The 18,426-nt window shown below is 37.4% G+C and overlaps 2 protein-coding genes across 8 annotated transcripts in view; both read right to left on the reverse strand.

Moving 5' to 3' along the window:
• The window catches only part of cac (calcium voltage-gated channel subunit cacophony), a 1,845,957-nt gene extending 1,840,752 nt beyond the window's left edge, over positions 1 to 5,205 (reverse strand). Inside the window, exon 1 of the mRNA XM_071696567.1 lies at positions 5,178 to 5,205. The gene's annotated coding sequence lies outside the window, so the exon portion shown is untranslated. The remainder of the gene's footprint in view (positions 1 to 5,177) is intronic.
• A 7,616-nt stretch (positions 5,206 to 12,821) lies between these two features.
• The window catches only part of Axud1 (AXIN1 up-regulated 1), a 164,943-nt gene continuing 159,338 nt past the window's right edge, over positions 12,822 to 18,426 (reverse strand). For 5 of the 7 annotated variants that reach the window (XM_071696572.1, XM_071696575.1, XM_071696574.1 and 2 more), the window contains exon 8: positions 12,822 to 14,873. In XM_071696572.1, coding sequence (XP_071552673.1) covers positions 14,044 to 14,873 — 830 coding nt within the window. In that variant the 3' untranslated portion in view covers positions 12,822 to 14,043. The remainder of the gene's footprint in view (positions 14,874 to 18,426) is intronic. The other 2 variants (XM_071696577.1, XM_071696578.1) reach the window with 1 other exon arrangement.

Consider the following 18,426-nt stretch of genomic DNA (forward strand, 5'->3'; position numbering starts at 1 on the left):
TAATGATGATGGAACACCACAACATGGTGTCCCCAGACGTCCCAGGACCAGCATAATGATGATGGAACACCACAACATGGTGTCCCCAGACGTCCCAGGACCAACATAATGATGATGGAACACCACAACATGGTGTCCCCAGACGTCCCAGGACCAACATAATGATGATGGAACACCACAACATGGTGTCCCCAGACGTCTAGGACCAACATAATGATGATGGAACACAACACTTGTACAGTACAGTGTTGACACATGTACACATGCAGGTTGTTTCCTCTCCTCCCTCACACAGTACACAACCTCACAGTGTTGTCTTAATGAGGTGTTTACTCTCCTCACACATGAGGTGATCAATGAGAACTAATTAACGCAAATACAAAACTTATCAAGAATTTCCAAAGTTGGCAGACGTGTTGTACACAGGTCACGTGACCTTCCGGCTCGACCCACAACCTGACCCTTGACCCCCCCATCTAGTCAATGATTATTTACCAAGCAATATTCTGCGCCATCATGGCCACGATGACGTAAGGCGGGAGAACAAAGGTCAAATGAGTAACTGTTCATCTCTATGAAACATTATTCAATTAATAATCATTTTAGTGCAACCTACGCCTTTCCTAGTTCGCTAAAAGTAAAATTACTTTAGAACAAAATTATGACGCTAGACAGATTATACGACAATTATGATGCTAGACAGATTATACGACAATTATGACGCTAGACAGATTATACGACAATTATGATGCTAGACAGATTATACGACAATTATGACGCTAGACAGATTATACGACAATTATGATGCTAGACAGATTATACGACAATTATGATGCTAGACAGATTATACGACAATTATGACGCTAGACAGATTATACGACAATTATGATGCTAGACAGATTATACGACAATTATGATGCTAGACAGATTATACGACAATTATGACGCTAGACAGATTATACGACAATTATGATGCTAGACAGATTATACGACAATTATGACGCTAGACAGATTATACGACAATTATGATGCTAGACAGATTATACGACAATTATGATGCTAGACAGATTATACGACAATTATGATGCTAGACAGATTATACGACAATTATGACGCTAGACAGATTATACGACAATTATGACGCTAGACAGATTATACGACAATTATGATGCTAGACAGATTATACGACAATTATGACGCTAGACAGATTATACGACAATTATGATGCTAGACAGATTATACGACAATTATGATGCTAGACAGATTATACGACAATTATGATGCTAGACAGATTATACGACAATTATGACGCTAGACAGATTATACGACAATTATGATGCTAGACAGATTATACGACAATTATGATGCTAGACAGATTATACGACAATTATGATGCTAGACAGATTATACGACAATTATGATGCTAGACAGATTATACGACAATTATGATGCTAGACAGATTATACGACAATTATGATGCTAGACAGATTATACGACAATTATGATGCTAGACAGATTATACGACAATTATGATGCTAGACAGATTATACGACAACTAAATGTTAGTTATAGACATGTATTGTTCTGGTTGGTTGGTAATGTATCCCGTACAACCCATGTGAGAGCCTCGTCCTGCGAAAATAATAAGAGCTTACTAGAGCAAGTTTTGCTATCCTAGCATCTACAGCTTTCTTGTAGCAGACACCGCTATCCTAGCCCCGACGGTGTGGTGCTCACTGTAGCAGACACCGCTATCCTAGCCCCGACGGTGTGGTGCTCACTGTAGCAGACACCGCTATCCTAGCCCCCACGGTGGGGTGTTCACTGTAGCAGACACCGCTATCCTAGCCCCCACGGTGTGGTGCTCACTGTAGCAGACACCGCTATCCTAGCCCCCACGGTGTGGTGCTCACTGTAGCAGACACCGCTATCCTAGCCCCCACGGTGTGGTGTTCACTGTAGCAGACACCGCTATCCTAGCCCCCACGGTGTGGTGCTCACTGTAGCAGACACCGCTATCCTAGCCCCCGTGTTGTCATGTTGGTGCAGTTAGCCGCCATGTTCCACCTAGAAAGCCCCATCTATCATTCTGCCATTCACTTCAATTTCAACACGGCATCATGGCCGACATTTTATTGTTTGTTGAATCAAACCAATTACGTTAATTCAGCGGACTTAATCACTGGGTGACACTTGCTCATATAAACATATATTTATTTTTGATGGTAACACATCCCCGGGGAGCCACTTACCTCACATGTTCAACTCTTCACGTTATTATACATAAACCAATTTGATTTTTAATTTTAATTAACGACAGATACGTGCTACGAGTCAGACATTATTATCATTATTATTATTATTATTATTATTATTATAATTATTATTATTATCATGATTAAAGTCACTATTTCATTTGCTTTGCGTTGTTAAGTTTAGCAATACTTAGATTAGGCGTTACTAATATTAAATTTGGTTGTAGTTATAGGTCTACAACCCTTCGAGTACAACCTCATGCAGTAAGTGATCAAGATGTTAACTTAATGATATACTTCATTAAGTCATGGTAGGTTGTGGCTAGCTAACGGTGACGCTGTGTAACAATATTCATAACTTTTACAACACAACTAATTAACACAATGGTTGTCAAAGCCAAGTTAAAATCGCTCATAAAATCTTTTAACTTTACGATGTGTAACTGTCCCAGTCAGTACACACACACACACACACACACGAACACACACAGGTTATCATGTTACCACATCTCCTGTGTTGTGACGGTGGTTGTTACAACCGCTTCTGTAACACTAATTACATACACACACACACACACACACACTCGAGCCCGTGTGAGCGAGTGTACTACACCTGCCCCGTAGTGTACACACACATCATGACAACACAGTACACTGTTGTTGACCAACATTACAATGATCTTGCTCATTAACATGTTCAGGGGGATGGAATGTTCTAGAACATTTCCCAATATATATATATATATATATATATATATATATATATATATATATATATATATATATATATATATATATATATATATATATTTCTTCAGGTTTTTGTCTTTTTCTTGTGTAATCAAACGCACAATACGCCAGTATAGAAAGCGTAGTGCGTAATGAAGCCATGTTTGGTGATGCAGTTTACATATAACACAAGTAAATGTTCAACGATTATCATAACATGGCAGAACAAGTGGGTCAAGAACAGTCTACACAACGGCTCACGTAGAGGCCATTCTCCCACCAGTATATGCTTGCCATCACGACCTTATGTACAAGTTTACAACTGGCGGTTTATGTTGAGGTTATAATGTAACCAACGTAGAATGTGATCAACGTATAATGTTGTAACCAACGTATAATATTGTAACCAACGTATAATGTTGTAACCAACGTATAATGTTGTAACCAACGTATAATGTGACCAACGTATAATGTTGTAACCAACGTATAATGTTGTGATCAACGTATAATGTTGTAACCAACGTATAATGTTGTAATCAACGTATAATGTTGTAACCAACGTATAATGTTGTAATCAACGTATAATGTTGTAACCAACGTATAATATTGTAACCAACGTATAATGTGACCAACGTATAATGTTGTAACCAACGTATAATGTTGTGATCAACGTATAATGTTGTAACCAACGTATAATGTTGTAATCAACGTATAATGTTGTAATCAACGTATAATGTTGTGATCAACGTATAATGTTGTAACCAACGTATAATATTGTAACCAACGTATAATGTTGTAACCAACGTATAATGTGACCAACGTATAATGTTGTAACCAACGTATAATGTTGTGATCAACGTATAATGTTGTAACCAACGTATAATGTTGTAATCAACGTATAATGTTGTAATCAACGTATAATGTTGTAACCAACGTATAATATTGTGATCAACGTATAATGTTGTAACCAACGTATAATATTGTAACCAACGTATAATGTTGTAACCAACGTATAATGTGACCAACGTATAATGTTGTAACCAACGTATAATGTTGTGATCAACGTATAATGTTGTAACCAACGTATAATGTTGTAATCAACGTATAATGTTGTAATCAACGTATAATGTTGTAACCAACGTATAATATTGTAACCAACGTATAATATTGTAACCAACGTATAATGTTGTAACCAACGTATAATGTTGTGACCAACGTATAATGTAATCAACGTATAATGTTGTGATCAACGTATAATGTTGTGATCAACGTATAATGTTGTGACCAACGTATAATGTAATCAACGTATAATGTTGTGATCAACGTATAATGTTGTGATCAACGTATAATGTTGTGACCAACGTATAATGTAATCAACGTATAATGTTGTGATCAACGTATAATGTTGTGATCAACGTATAATGTTGTGACCAACGTATAATGTAATCAACGTATAATGTTGTGATCAACGTATAATGTTGTGATCAACGTATAATGTTGTGACCAACGTATAATGTTGTGATCAACGTATAATGTTGTGATCAACGTATAATGTTGTGATCAACGTATAATGTTGTGACCAACGTATAATGTAATCAACGTATAATGTTGTGATGAACGTATAATGTGATCAACGTATAATGTTGTCCAGTTAGTGCGGTCAGTGAACCATCGTTAAGTTTGGTTGTAATATTATAACATTCATCGTATTAACAAATATTACTACCAATAATTATGATAACTACGTTACCCATGCATAACATCTTCCTCTAATTATATACGAAACTTTCTTCTGAACATAATGAAATCTCATCTAACGTGGAGCAAATCATTTCAAAAGGGGAAAAAAAATGGTTGAAATTTTTAGACAGAAGCCAACTTACTTTATCCTTAACCATAAATAAATAATAAATGTACCAACCAACTTGAAATTATCTCCATGGAAAATTTAATCTCCAGACGGTAATGAATTTGACTCTGCCACTCCATAATAATAATAATAATAATAAGAAATAATGATAAATAACAATAATGATAATAGATAACAACAGCAATAATAATAATAATAATAATAATAATAATAATAATGATGGTAATTAACAATTATAATAATAATGATAATAATAATAATAATAATGTAAGACCTAATTGTGTCAGTAGTGTAATGTGTTGACCCGCAGGTTTGGTCTTTACCTGGTGTGCTGATGTGTCCTCATGTATGAGATGGCTTCCTTCCCTCTCTCACACACACAGGAGAATGCGTCACGTCTGCCCTCACCACAAACTCACATATTGCCGCCACACTGGACACAAGACGCCATCACTCATGCATCTTGGCCAAGTGAACCTCTACCTCCACATTCTCTGGCCTCACCTACACACGTTTTCTTCACTCACGTCTACCAACCCACTCATCATGTCTTAACAAACAAGTGTGTTAAACTTTACCTGTTCAAATACAGGTAACTCATTTTCTCTACATTCATTTAAATATAATGTTTTAGTTCGAGAAATATGAGATTATCTAATTTCATACAATAACAAGATAATGTAGCAAATGTCTGGTATTGGTTGGCAAAACTGGCGCCACATACTGGGCACCACACATTCTGTTTTCATTATTTCGGACCAAATTTAATGAAATTACGAATATTCACAACACGATTGATCATTACTGTAATAAGAAAATATTTTTTTTCAAACCTATCTTACTATTGGAAGTATTTTGATGTATGATTACTAATTTACATTAAGTGTAAAAGTACGTATTAGTAAGCCCAAGCCAGGGTCTCTAACTGTCATCCGAACAGTTTAAGTGGTCATTAACCACTTCAAACTACCATATAAATTCATACTGGTAAGATATGCACTTGACGCCCTCCTTCGTATCTATTTATGTCTGTTAGTTATATTATTGTCATAACACATTTCCAATGAATTAACTCCCACAAGTAATGTTCATGAAGTAAACTTAACACCACATACCCAGCTACATGTAAACAATGTTAGCTTTTAACCTTAATAACATGAGAAAAACAACAACACATTACTGTACTTGTTTCTGAGTGCAAGACGTTACTGTACTATCAAATCTACGATTGTATTAAACTCATCAACAGTTTGCTGATGAAATAGTTTAGGTAATTCGTTAACTACCTGAACACTGGTTTGTGTCATTCTATAACTGTGGTGGATCAGAGGAAATAATAACTTAATATATGTATTTACCTTCCAAGAAGCATGTTTTCCTCCACACTTACCACAGCCACTGGACCAGACACGCTTATACTTTCATGATTTTTGGCAAGTTTAATATTGTTTATTAATTTCAACCAGAGTGCATGTTGTGTGGCATCATGAGCGGAGTTGTGAGCCGAGTTCATCATGAAGGCAGTTGTTGGTGATGCCAGAAGTGATCAGGCAGACGTGGGTCTCATGACAGAGAACTGTATTGCAGAGCACATGGTAGGCAGACCTGCAGGACTGAGAACTGTGTTGCAGAGCACATGGTAGGCAGACCTGCATGACAGGTACATGCAAGATGTTACCCCCCCAGCACGTGGCAAGAGAGGACTTACCTACAGACTCCTGGTGTTAACTTCACAAGTCAGGAGGAACATATCATTAGTTGTTCTTATTAACGGTAAGGTACAAACACTTGACCTTTGTAAGATATGAAGGTGAACTGAGCTTGGTGTTAGCACCTCCAACATCCCTATTATCAGCTACGTCACTTAAGGTCAACTTTAATATTCATGACACCTTGGTTTCCACGTGATATGACCTTGCTGCTGACCTGACGTTGACCCATGACATGTCATCTTTGTTACCAACCTGTAGTAAATTCGTCCTACAACATCTACTGCTAAAAATTAAGCCTTCAATTTTTGGCTTGTAGTATTATTTAGATTTCTTAATGAATTTGTACACCTGAGATGCATACATTGGCCATCCTATTTTCTGAAAATGTCCAAAATTAGGAATACTAGCTCTGGTAGTAGTGGCTGGAATGTAAACCTTCTGTCTTATTACTGAGGCCCAATATGTGCTTTGAATTCTTTAACTTTTATTAACCTCTTCCAGAAACGCTTCCCGTTTACACAACAAAGGATGATGGAAGACGGGTGATGACCTTGAAGATAAAGTACTCAGGAATAAAGAACTATTAAGGCATTGTAGGTTCAACCAGATATAGCATCCGTCTCATAGAAAGACAAATGTAACATAAAGTCGCCTTTGGAAAAGAAAGAGAAGAAAACTCATTCCATAAATGCACCACACACACACACACACACACACACGTCATGCAGACAGAATTGCTAAAATCAAAACAGTTGTAAAGTAACACCTGATCATTAAGGTTAGTACATCAATTAATGAGGACTATCATTTACAACAGTAACTGAATTAGTTGACATTATTATCAACCAACTGAACTAACAAAGATTAAAGATAATATCTGAACAAACATATCATCATTAAACAATAATACCAAAACTAAAAAAAGATTATCTAAAACATTAAATGAACAACCTAAGATTAACATAAAAAAAATGCAGTAACAATGATCATTAAAACTACAGTGACTTAAGAAACAAACAAAGACTAATATCAACAACAGTGGTTCCACTTACAAAGACTATCCATAACAATAATAGCTGCACAAATTAAAATTATCACTAATTGCAACTGAAATAATAATGCAACATACACTTTTAGACAGTCTCAACAGTGGCTAGTCAGAAGCAAAATGGTGGAAAATTGCCCACGAGTATATTGGTCAACCTTAAAGTTTCCTCTATAGCAAGATCTTTCTGCTGCTATGGCTTGGACATGGCAGGTGCATCCCCAAAACACGTAAGGAATGATCATTATATCTTACTTTAATAGGAAAGCCATTTTTTTTCTCTGCAATTTTTCCACCTCTAAGTCTGATCTAAAAACTGATTTAATTCTCCTTTCTTTCATCCATGATAGCCATGATTAGTACATGTTTCTGCTCATGCCATATTGGTCACTATAAAACTGAGAAAAAAAAATAATTTGTTAAAGTCTACTTCTCTTAGTCATGCTCTTCTGACAGCCATGAAAGTAGAGTAGGACATGAATCAACTTAATCTTGTGTTGAAAGAATTGATTCTCACCAAATGAGGACTGGTGTGATCCTTGTATAATGGGCAACACATTGCCTTAGCAAGGTTAAAAGTCACATTTCATTCTCAATAGAACTTCTGTTTTTTCATGTGGCTTCAGAAACACAGAGCATCCACTGTGGCATAAAACAAACCTGTCACAAAATTCAACAATACCATCCACTTACCAACATATGCTTTACTCCTTACAAAAGCCCTTTTTTGCTTCTGTTATTTAACCTAGTCCATTACATTGTATACCCTACATCTGTCAGCCCATGGACATGGAAAATTCATGTTGCTCTCCTTGGTATTCATTGGGTTTGACACTTTTCTGTTAAACAAACATTAAACATTTTACATCACATTATCTAAAGGGAAAATATGAGCTTTGCTTAAGGCAAGCATTATGTTATTAACTTGGTTACCTTTTACAATAAATATCAATAAATTTCTTCATGTGAGAAACTGCAGAAGCTGGTGACTGAGTTTGGTAAAGTGTGTGAAAGAAGAAAGTTAAGAGTAAATGTGAATAAGAGCAAGGTTATTAGGTACAGTAGGGTTGAGGGTCAAGTCAATTGGGAGGTAAGTTTGAATGGAGAAAAACTGGAGGAAGTAAAGTGTTTTAGATATCTGGGAGTGGATCTGGCAGCGGATGGAACCATGGAAGCGGAAGTGAATCATAGGGTGGGGGAGGGGGCGAAAATCCTGGGAGCCTTGAAGAATGTTTGGAAGTCAAGAACATTATCTCGGAAAGCAAAAATGGGTATGTTTGAAGGAATAGTGGTTCCAACAATGTTGTATGGTTGCGAGGCGTGGGCTATGGATAGAGTTGTGCGCAGGAGGGTGGATGTGCTGGAAATGAGATGTTTGAGGACTATGTGTGGTGTGAGATGGTTTGATTGAGTAAGTAATGTAAGGGTAGGAGAGATGTGTGGAAATAAAAAGAGCGTGGTTGAAAGAGCAGAAGAGGGTGTTTTGAAATGGTTTGGGCACATGGAGAGAATGAGTGAGGAAAGATTGACCAAGAGGATATATGTGTCGGAGGTGGAGGGAACGAGGAGAAGTGGGAGACCAAATTGGAGGTGGAAAGATGGAGTGAAAAAGATTTTGTGTGATGGGGCCTGAAAATGCAGGAGGGTGAAAGGCGGGCAAGGAATAGAGCAAATTGGATTGATGTGGTATACCGTGGTTGACGTGCTGTCAGTGGATTGAATCAGGGCATGTGAAGCGTCTGGGGTAAACCATGGAAAGTTGTGTGGGGCCTGGATGTGGAAAGGGAGCTGTGGTTTTGGGCATTATTGCATGACAGCTAGAGACTGAGTGTGAACGAATGGGGCCTTTGTTGTCTTTTCCTAGCACTACCTCACACACATGAGGGGGGAGGGGGATGGTATTCCATGTGTGGCGAGGTGGCAATGGGAATGAATAAAGGCAGACAGTGTGAATTGTGTGCATGGGTATATATGTATGTGTCTGTGTGTGTATATATATATATATGTGTACATTGAGATGTATAGGTATGTATATTTGCGTGTGTGGACACACGTCCACACACGCAAATATACATGTGTATATACATGTGTATGTGGGCGAGTTGGGCCATTTCTTTCGTCTGTTTCCTTGCGCTACCTTGCAAACGCAGGAGACAGCGGCAAAGCAAAATAAAATAGATAGAATCTTCATTTAACATTAAAGTCCATTTGACAATATCTTTCTTTACAGCAATCTTTGGTTTTGTACCCTTGCTGGTTTTGTCTGGATGTTGTAACCCACTCTAGCAATGGAAGCAAGTGTTACTGCTCCAGACCCACAGTCTCCTTTATATATCATTCCCATTGCACTGGTTGCCTCATGTGTATAGTTTAGTTGATATACCTATAATTGCATTTATTTTCATACTTTTTGCCATTTCTGGTGTTAGCATGTAGTGCCAGGAACAGACGAAGAAATGGACTCATTCACATCTCCATTCTCTGGCTCTTATTTGTGATGCATCATAACCATCTATGCATATCTATACCTCACAGTTTACTAGATGCCTGATCCCCCCCCCCCCCCCCTTTCCACATTCACCACTCAGAAACCATACAAGATTTTTCTGTGGAATATATTCTTTGGTAGGCTTCCCAGGTAATGAAGTTACAATACAAGCACAAAATATCTCCTTCTGTTACCCTCTAATTCCATTCCAGCTTACATGATTTGGCTCAAGTGGTACACAGCCTCTCAGTTCAGTAACACATTACTTTCACTCATGTTTAACATGAACAAAGGCTTCATAATTACAGCAGCACTTCTTAATCAGTCACTCTGCATGCTCAGTACATTCATCAGGTGAATGTAAGTATCTATTTACACCACGGGCACATACAAAACACCTCCACTGCACACAATCACCAATCTTTATCTTTGCATCCAAATGCAATATACCTCAAAATGCATTTGCTGCAACCATCTCACCCTTCATTATGGATAATTTTCACCACTGCATCTATCTTTTGTCATACAAGGTTGTACCATATTTACAAATTTAATCTATACCACATTCTTATAATTTCCTAACACCATATGCTCTTGTCAAATCTACATTCTTTTAATTTTTCTCCTCAATCAAAATATTATCAACCAATTATTACTATATTACATCCATCAGTAACTCAGAAGTCAAATTTCATAGCTAAACATTAAAGTTTAGATAAACATTCTTCCAGTCAACACATCAGTTCTTTAAATTCATCAGTACTCAGAGCACCTCCAATTCTTCTTCCTATGACTACTCACCTTCAGCTTGCCTGCTTCTATCCTGAGTATCATGATTCTCAAATAACTGAACTAAACTTTTAATTCTTTCGCATTCTTTCTGGTACACATGTATGACATTTTTATATAGTTTTCACATAGCAAATATAATCAAAAACAAATTTGTTGCTCCAAAAATCCTCCCTGCTTCACTTTTTTCTCAAAAAACTAATATACCACTAATAAATTATGCACTTTTATGTTATACAAAGCATTATATTTCATCTGTACTTTGATTAAGCTGAACATCTTGTCAATTAAATAGCAGTACAGTCACTGCCTTTAACTAATCTCAGACACTATTCCAATTCTTAGCAATCTTTAAAATAGTCTGAAAGCAAAGAATAATCATGCTTGACACCTTGCATAGCTTTTTTACATAAATTCCTTTCCTCCTTGACCTTGCTATCATTTACTCACATTGACAAAACTGTGTGCATGATCTAGCCACAGTTGGATGCTACACTAATCTCTGAAACTTGGTATATAATAAAAAAGTACCCTTTTATCAATATTTGTTCTCCATTTTAGCATCATCTTCACGAACTGGAACCACCACCTGTCCGTTCTGTTTATAGGATCTCTTTCTTTAGTAAAAACTTTCCAACACTGAATGAAAAAGAATATCACCTCCAAGCATTTTCCCATTGGCCTATTTTCCAACTATAACTTTGAAAGTTTGGGTTATTGTAATCACTTTTTACAAGTTCCTTAAGATGTTTCAACAAAAACATTTGCAAATCTAAATCTTCAACCTGTTTCCTTTTATATACAATTGACATAATTTTTTTTATATAACATCAAATTCCCCTTCAGTTTCTATTAGAGTATCCTTTGTCTTCTCCTAAATCTTCCTCTTCAAGTTTCACTATTCTCTTTGCTTTTCTCATTTACTTAAACACTACTAATGCCTTTTACTTTTGTATCTTCTCATATTGCTTTAACAGTATCCATTGCATCCATATTAGTTAATCAAATACAGGAACACCACTGATTTTCTGGCACTCTTGGTTCCAAAGCCTTGCCGGATTAACCATTTTGCTGGACCAACCGTGGTCACGTAATAATAATTCATTGACACACCTCTAACCCACTAATTATATAATACTGTAGACGTCACACAGCTTACACGTTGAAACACCACGCTTCATTTTTTTCAACAGTTCTACTTTATCTTGGATCGTTATGGTCTGGTATTTATGTTTGACACCACGACTGACACTCTCATATGTCTTTGAAGCCATAGCTAGGGTTAAATTTAAGCAAAATACGCTAAAAATCTTACAGAATTGCAGTATAGTCACCAACAAGTACAGTGTAAAGAATGTAAATAAGCGCGCCCTACACACAATGCCATCTGTGGCCGCCCAGTAAGCTAGTCTGGTGGCCGCGGTAATTTCAAGTTCCATCACGTAGTTTTGTCCGGACTAAATAAGGTACTGAACCATCAGTTGCAGGAAATTTGGTGGTGTACCTGTAGTCATTCTGTCTGTAGTTACTGCAGCTCTAAAACATAATGTTTCTTACCACACTTGTTCTTGAATTACAAATACAATATTGTAATTAATCTTATTAATTGGATGCTCTCACAAACATAAGAACTGTGTTCTGAGATTCATTCAGGGACAAAGCAAAAGTCAGCTTGCCACCATTATATAGCATGTTAGAAAATGTTAAATTCTGCAACACAGTCTCAAAGAAATAACAAAACCCTCCATATCAATCAACCCATTGGATCTGTAAAATTAATCATTGTTAATCACATTTCAAGTCTATTTTCATTACCAGTGTTCTGCATACATGTAAACCAGCAGTGCTTTGACAGGATCAGAGGTGGATCATCATGATGGATTCATAAAATGCAGGTCAGCTGACCAAAGAGGAGAGACAAATAAAACACATATTTCAAACAATATACTTTTAAAAATTATTTCACATAAAAAAATCACACTTTCTTAGAAGAGCTCAATATACACACAACATTCAATGCCTGTACAATATAAACAGTTAGAAATTGTTATTTCATCACTGGTTAGTCCTTAAATACAACTAAAATCCCTTTTTTTCCAATGAAATAATTCATATCCTAATAAAGAGGAAAATAACAACTTTAAACCAAAGGGATGAATCCTTATGGCCTTAAAGTTTTGTTCAAAAGTTAGCATAAGATAAACATTAGTTACTCTTACAATTTGTAAGGACCCTGTAGTGACCAGCAGTATTCATGATGAGAGTATAAGAAGACTGAAGCACTAGCTGGTGAGAGTTGATGAAATAAAAACAGCCGACATGGAAAACACCCCTTTATACGAATAAACTAGATTCACTTGTATAAGAAGCAGCTGTGCATGACAGATAATAAGATGATCTGAAAAATAATACAAGCATAACAATTTAATAGATGTAACTAAACCATTGGAAAACAAATTGGAAATACATTAAGCAACACTATTAAAAAATCAATCAGATTTTTTAACAAAACTTTCGATTACAGCACCAACAGAAAACATTATAAACATAATGTTAACTTGAACTATTAAAAAAGGTCATTGCATGAGAGGACAGACTGAACTGCTTCAAATGGGGCAACACATCATGTTTCAGTACTATCCACGGAGTGTATTCCATATAAGAGGAAGAGTTGACTTGCATAAAGATTCTTTGTGTAAGTCAACACTTTCTCTTATATGGGGTAACCTTATATTGGTAGTTTCTAGTTGGTATTTAAAACGTTTAAATTGGGAAATCTGAACCTCATATCTCAGTTATTAATATGTAAGCATTTTAAACCAGTTTGTGAAAGGAAAGTTTGTCATGCTGCATATTATTTAAAACTGTCACTGTTCCCCATCACTCTCAGTGGTAGTGAAAAACTATGAAAAGTTCACATTCAAGAGAAGAATTAGAATCTGTTCAGTGTACTGAAAGAACCAACAAATATTGGTAAATAAGCCATCATGATTATCAAGTTGTAATAAGACTACTTTGTTTCTAAAATAAAAGAAAATAACTTTGATAGCCTAATAATTACCAAAGTGATTCTGCACATGATACATTGGCCTTAAATCTGATGAGGTTTTTTTGATGAAATATTACAAACTCAGTCCATCCTCTTACAGTACTTCTCAAGCAGATACCGTTTCAACCATTGACTTCTTAACAATTTCTCCTAGGTTTTCAGTTGCACTTGCTTCAGTGGGATCTTCAGTGTTGTTAGTTATTACTGAATCTTTGTTTGAGCTGCCAAGGTCACTGGAATCAAAATTTAGAGATGATGGAGGCATGCTGATGATCTGGGTAGGCAACTGTCGTTCAGGCTGTGTGGTGCCAGCATTACTGTACGACACATTTGATGCTGAGCCATCTATCTTGTCACTGCCTTCACTTATCCCAGAGCACCCACTTGAAGTTCCTACCACCGAATATTCAGTGCAGATCTCCTTGCTGGGTCCAACTAAGGTTGCTGGTGGAATGTATCTGCTGGTTTTGTCTGGAGAGGCAGAAGAGGAAGAAACAGCCTCAAAGTTTGGTTGAAAATCACTGCATTCATTCACACCAGTCTTAAATAAGCTTTGTGTTGCAACACCAGGTTCATGATATTGGCCAAAGACTGTAGCAGTGGAATTTTCATGCACCCCAGGCATACAAAAGTTGTTCTGAGTATAAGAGCAATTAACAGGGGCAGGGAGTGGGGCAGGAGCTACAGCACCAGAGTATGGAAAAGAAGTAGACACCAGATTGGTAGAGTTGGTGAACTTGGAGAGAGGGTTGTAGGCCTCTGGTGTGGGCTGGGGAGGAGGTACTTGAGGCGGTACCTGTGTAGGTACCACTTGTGAAGGTACCACGCTAGAAGGAGGAAAACTGTGGCAGGACCCATATGGGGCAGATGGGTCAAAAGTTGTACCCAGTCCACCAAATACAGAGCAAGTCCCAGAGTTGTAGTCACCTACGCTGTCTGCAAGAAGAGGATGCATCTATTAACTACTATAAACAAGCCATATCTATTCTACAATAGCAAGTAAAGGGAGGGAATCAACAGACTATTAACTAGAATAGAAAAAAAAGCTCAAAAACACTACCCTAAGAATATAACAAACGAGCAAAGGCAACTTTATAAGACACTAAAGATGAGGAGTAATACAGGTTTAATATAAACAAAAAATGAAATATATATATATATATATATATATATATATATATATATATATATATATATTTTTTTTTTCATACTATTCGCTATTTCCCGCGATAGCGAGGTAGCGTTAAGAACAGAGGACTGGGCCTTTGAGGGAATATCCTCACCTGGCCCTCTTCTCTGTTCCTTCTTTTGGAAAAAAAAAAATATATATATATATATATCTTTTCTTTTCTTTCAAACTATTCGCCATTTCCCGCGTCAGCGAGGTAGCGTTAAAAATAGAGAACTGGGCCTTTGAGGGAATATCCTGACCTGGCCCCCTTCTCTGTTCCTTCTTTTGGAAAATCAAAAAAAAAAAAAAAAAAAAAAAAATAATGAGAGGGGAGGATTTCCAGCCCCCTGCTCCCTCCCCTTTTAGACGCCTTCTACGACACGCAGGGAATACGTGGGAAGTATTCTTTCTCCCCTATCCCCAGGGTTGGGTTGGGTTGGGTTGGGTTAGGTTAGGTTAGGTTAGGTTAGGTTAGGTTAGGTTGTGAGGTAGCGCAAGGAAACAGACGAAAGAAATGGCCCAACCCACCCACATACACATGTATATACATACACATCCACACACGCAAATATACAACCTATACATCTCAACGTATACATATATATATACACACACACAGACATATACATATACAAACATGTACATAATTCATACTGTCTGCCCTTATTCATTCCCATCGCCACCCCGCCACACATGAAATAACAACCCCCTCCCCCCAAAGGCCATATTTGTTCACACTCAGTCTCTAGCTGCCATGTAATAATGCACCGAAACCACAGCTCCCTTTCCACATCCAGGCCCCACAGAACTTTCTATGGTTTACTCCAGACGCTTCACATGCCCTGGTTCAATCCATTGACAGAACGTCGACCCCGGTATACCACATCGTTCCAACTCACTATTCCTTGCACACCTTTCAGCGTCCTGCATGTTCAGGCCCTGATCACTCAAAATCTTTTTCACTCCATCCTTCCACCTCCAATTTGGTCTCCCACTTCTCCTTGTTCCCTCCACCTCTGACACATATACCCGCTTGGTCAATCTTTCCTCACTCATTCTCTCCATGTGACCAAACCATTTCAAAACACCCTCTTATGCTCTCTCAACCACACTCTTTTTATTACTACACATCTCTCTCATCCTATTATTACTTACTCGATCAAACCACCTCACACCACTCCTTAAACATCTCATTTCCAGCACATCCAGCCTCCTCCACACAACTCTATCTATAGCCCACACCTCGCAACCATATCACATTGTTGAAACCACTATTCCTTCAAACATACCCATTTTTGCTTTCTGAGATAATGTTCTCGACTTCAATACTATTTGCCATTTCCCGCGTTAGAGAGGTAGCGTTAAGAACAGAGGACTGGGCCTTTGAGAGAATACCCTCACCTGGCCCCATTCTCTGTTCCTTCTTTTGGAAAATTAAAAAATGATAGTCTATTTAAACAACATAACAGAAAAAATTTCTCTAACAAAAACTGACATGATGGTGGTGTCAGTTTGCAATACTCAAAAAGACTTCAGTGCAAGAAAATGATTAAGCAGAAGAAGAAAGACCCTTATAGTTCTGCTATATAATGCACTGTTGTTGATGGTAGGGCTACTGCCAGATCCCATATGGTTTGTGGGAAAAATCAGAAGTCCAACAAAGTGGGTCAATACTTTTTTATACCTCACTGTTTCCAGCTTTAGTGAGGTAATGTCTGGATCATACAAGGAACTGTTTCATTTGCTCTTTTCATTCTCCAGTTATCATATATAATGCACCAAAACCAGTTTCCCTATCCATTGCAAACTCCACAGACCCTTCCTTAATTTTTCTAGATCACTTTATTTATCCTGGTTGAGCGTGGGGATATTATGTTAGCCCCTGTATGCACACATCTCAACTTACAGCATGCTTAGGCCCCAATAACCAAGGCATCTTTCTCTCCTTCATTCAATCACCAAGAATTCTCTATCTTTCCTTCCCCCATGCACCTTCCCACTCCTCCATTCTTGACACTACCTCACTAATGCACCCCTGTCTTGGTCACCCTCTGCAATACATAGGGAATAAGGAGGTAGAATGCTTTCTCCCTTATATATATATATATATATATATATATATATATATATATATATATATATATATATATATATATATATATATATATATTTACACTTTTTCATTGTTTCTTCCATTAGAGAGGTAGTGCCTAGAACATTATGAAGAAAAGGCCTCACATGCTTATATCCATTCTCTAGTTGTCAAGTGTAATGCATCGAAATCATAGCCCACTATCCACAACTATGCCCCACAGACCTTTCTGTGGTTTTCCCAAGATTCTTCATATGCCCTTGTTCAGTCTATTAAAAGCATGTTACATTTTGTATACCATATTGCTCCAATTCACTCTATCCTTTCATAGTTTTGCATGTTTGAGCCCTGAGCACCCAAAATCTTATTCCCTCTATCCTTCCATCTCCAATATGGTCTACTGCTTCTTGTCCCTCCACTTCTGACACAAAAAACCTCTTTGTCAACCTCTCCTCACCCATCCTATCAATATGTCCACCCTCTAAAGCTCTCTTAACTATACTCTTCTTATTACCATACCTTTCTTTTACCCAGTTATTTCACACTCAATTAGCACTCCTTTCCCCACATATTGTCTTCAAACATTTAATCTCCAACACAATCACCCTCTTTCTTACTATTTTATCAACAGCCCACACTTTGCATCCATACAACACTATCAGGACCACTATACCATCATACATGCCCATCTTTGCTTCACCTCTCTTCCCACATACTCCTCAATGCCCATCCAATGGCTCATTTCAGCTTCCTTGGTTCCATTTCTAGGTACCTAAAACACCCCACTTCCTTGAGGTTCTTTCCACTCAAACTCGCACACCAACTAACTGTCTCGCTGCACTGCTAAACATAACCTTACTTTTATTCACATTTAACTTCAACTTTTTCCTTTTACAAACTCTTCCAAATTCAAGTGTCTGCAGTTCCTCATTTGAATCTGCCAAAGCCATGTCCTCAGCAAACAACAATTAACTCACCTCCCAGGCAATGATAAGGGCAGTCAGTTACCTGTTCAATCTCTTCTACCATAAAACAGTCAGTTACCTGTTCAATCTCTTCTACCATAAAACAGAGAGTTTACCATTAAACAGAGGATACTCTTTAGTTATGTAACAATTACCTGCTGGTTATCTACTCTTAATCACCCTAATTAATGCTGATAAAACAAGCAAAAGTTAATTCTCCAGCTGTCAACTTCTGCCTTAATACTCTGTGAGAAAGACTCA

Source organism: Panulirus ornatus, chromosome 59, assembly GCF_036320965.1.
Source record: "Panulirus ornatus isolate Po-2019 chromosome 59, ASM3632096v1, whole genome shotgun sequence".
Lineage (NCBI taxonomy): Eukaryota > Metazoa > Arthropoda > Malacostraca > Decapoda > Palinuridae > Panulirus > Panulirus ornatus.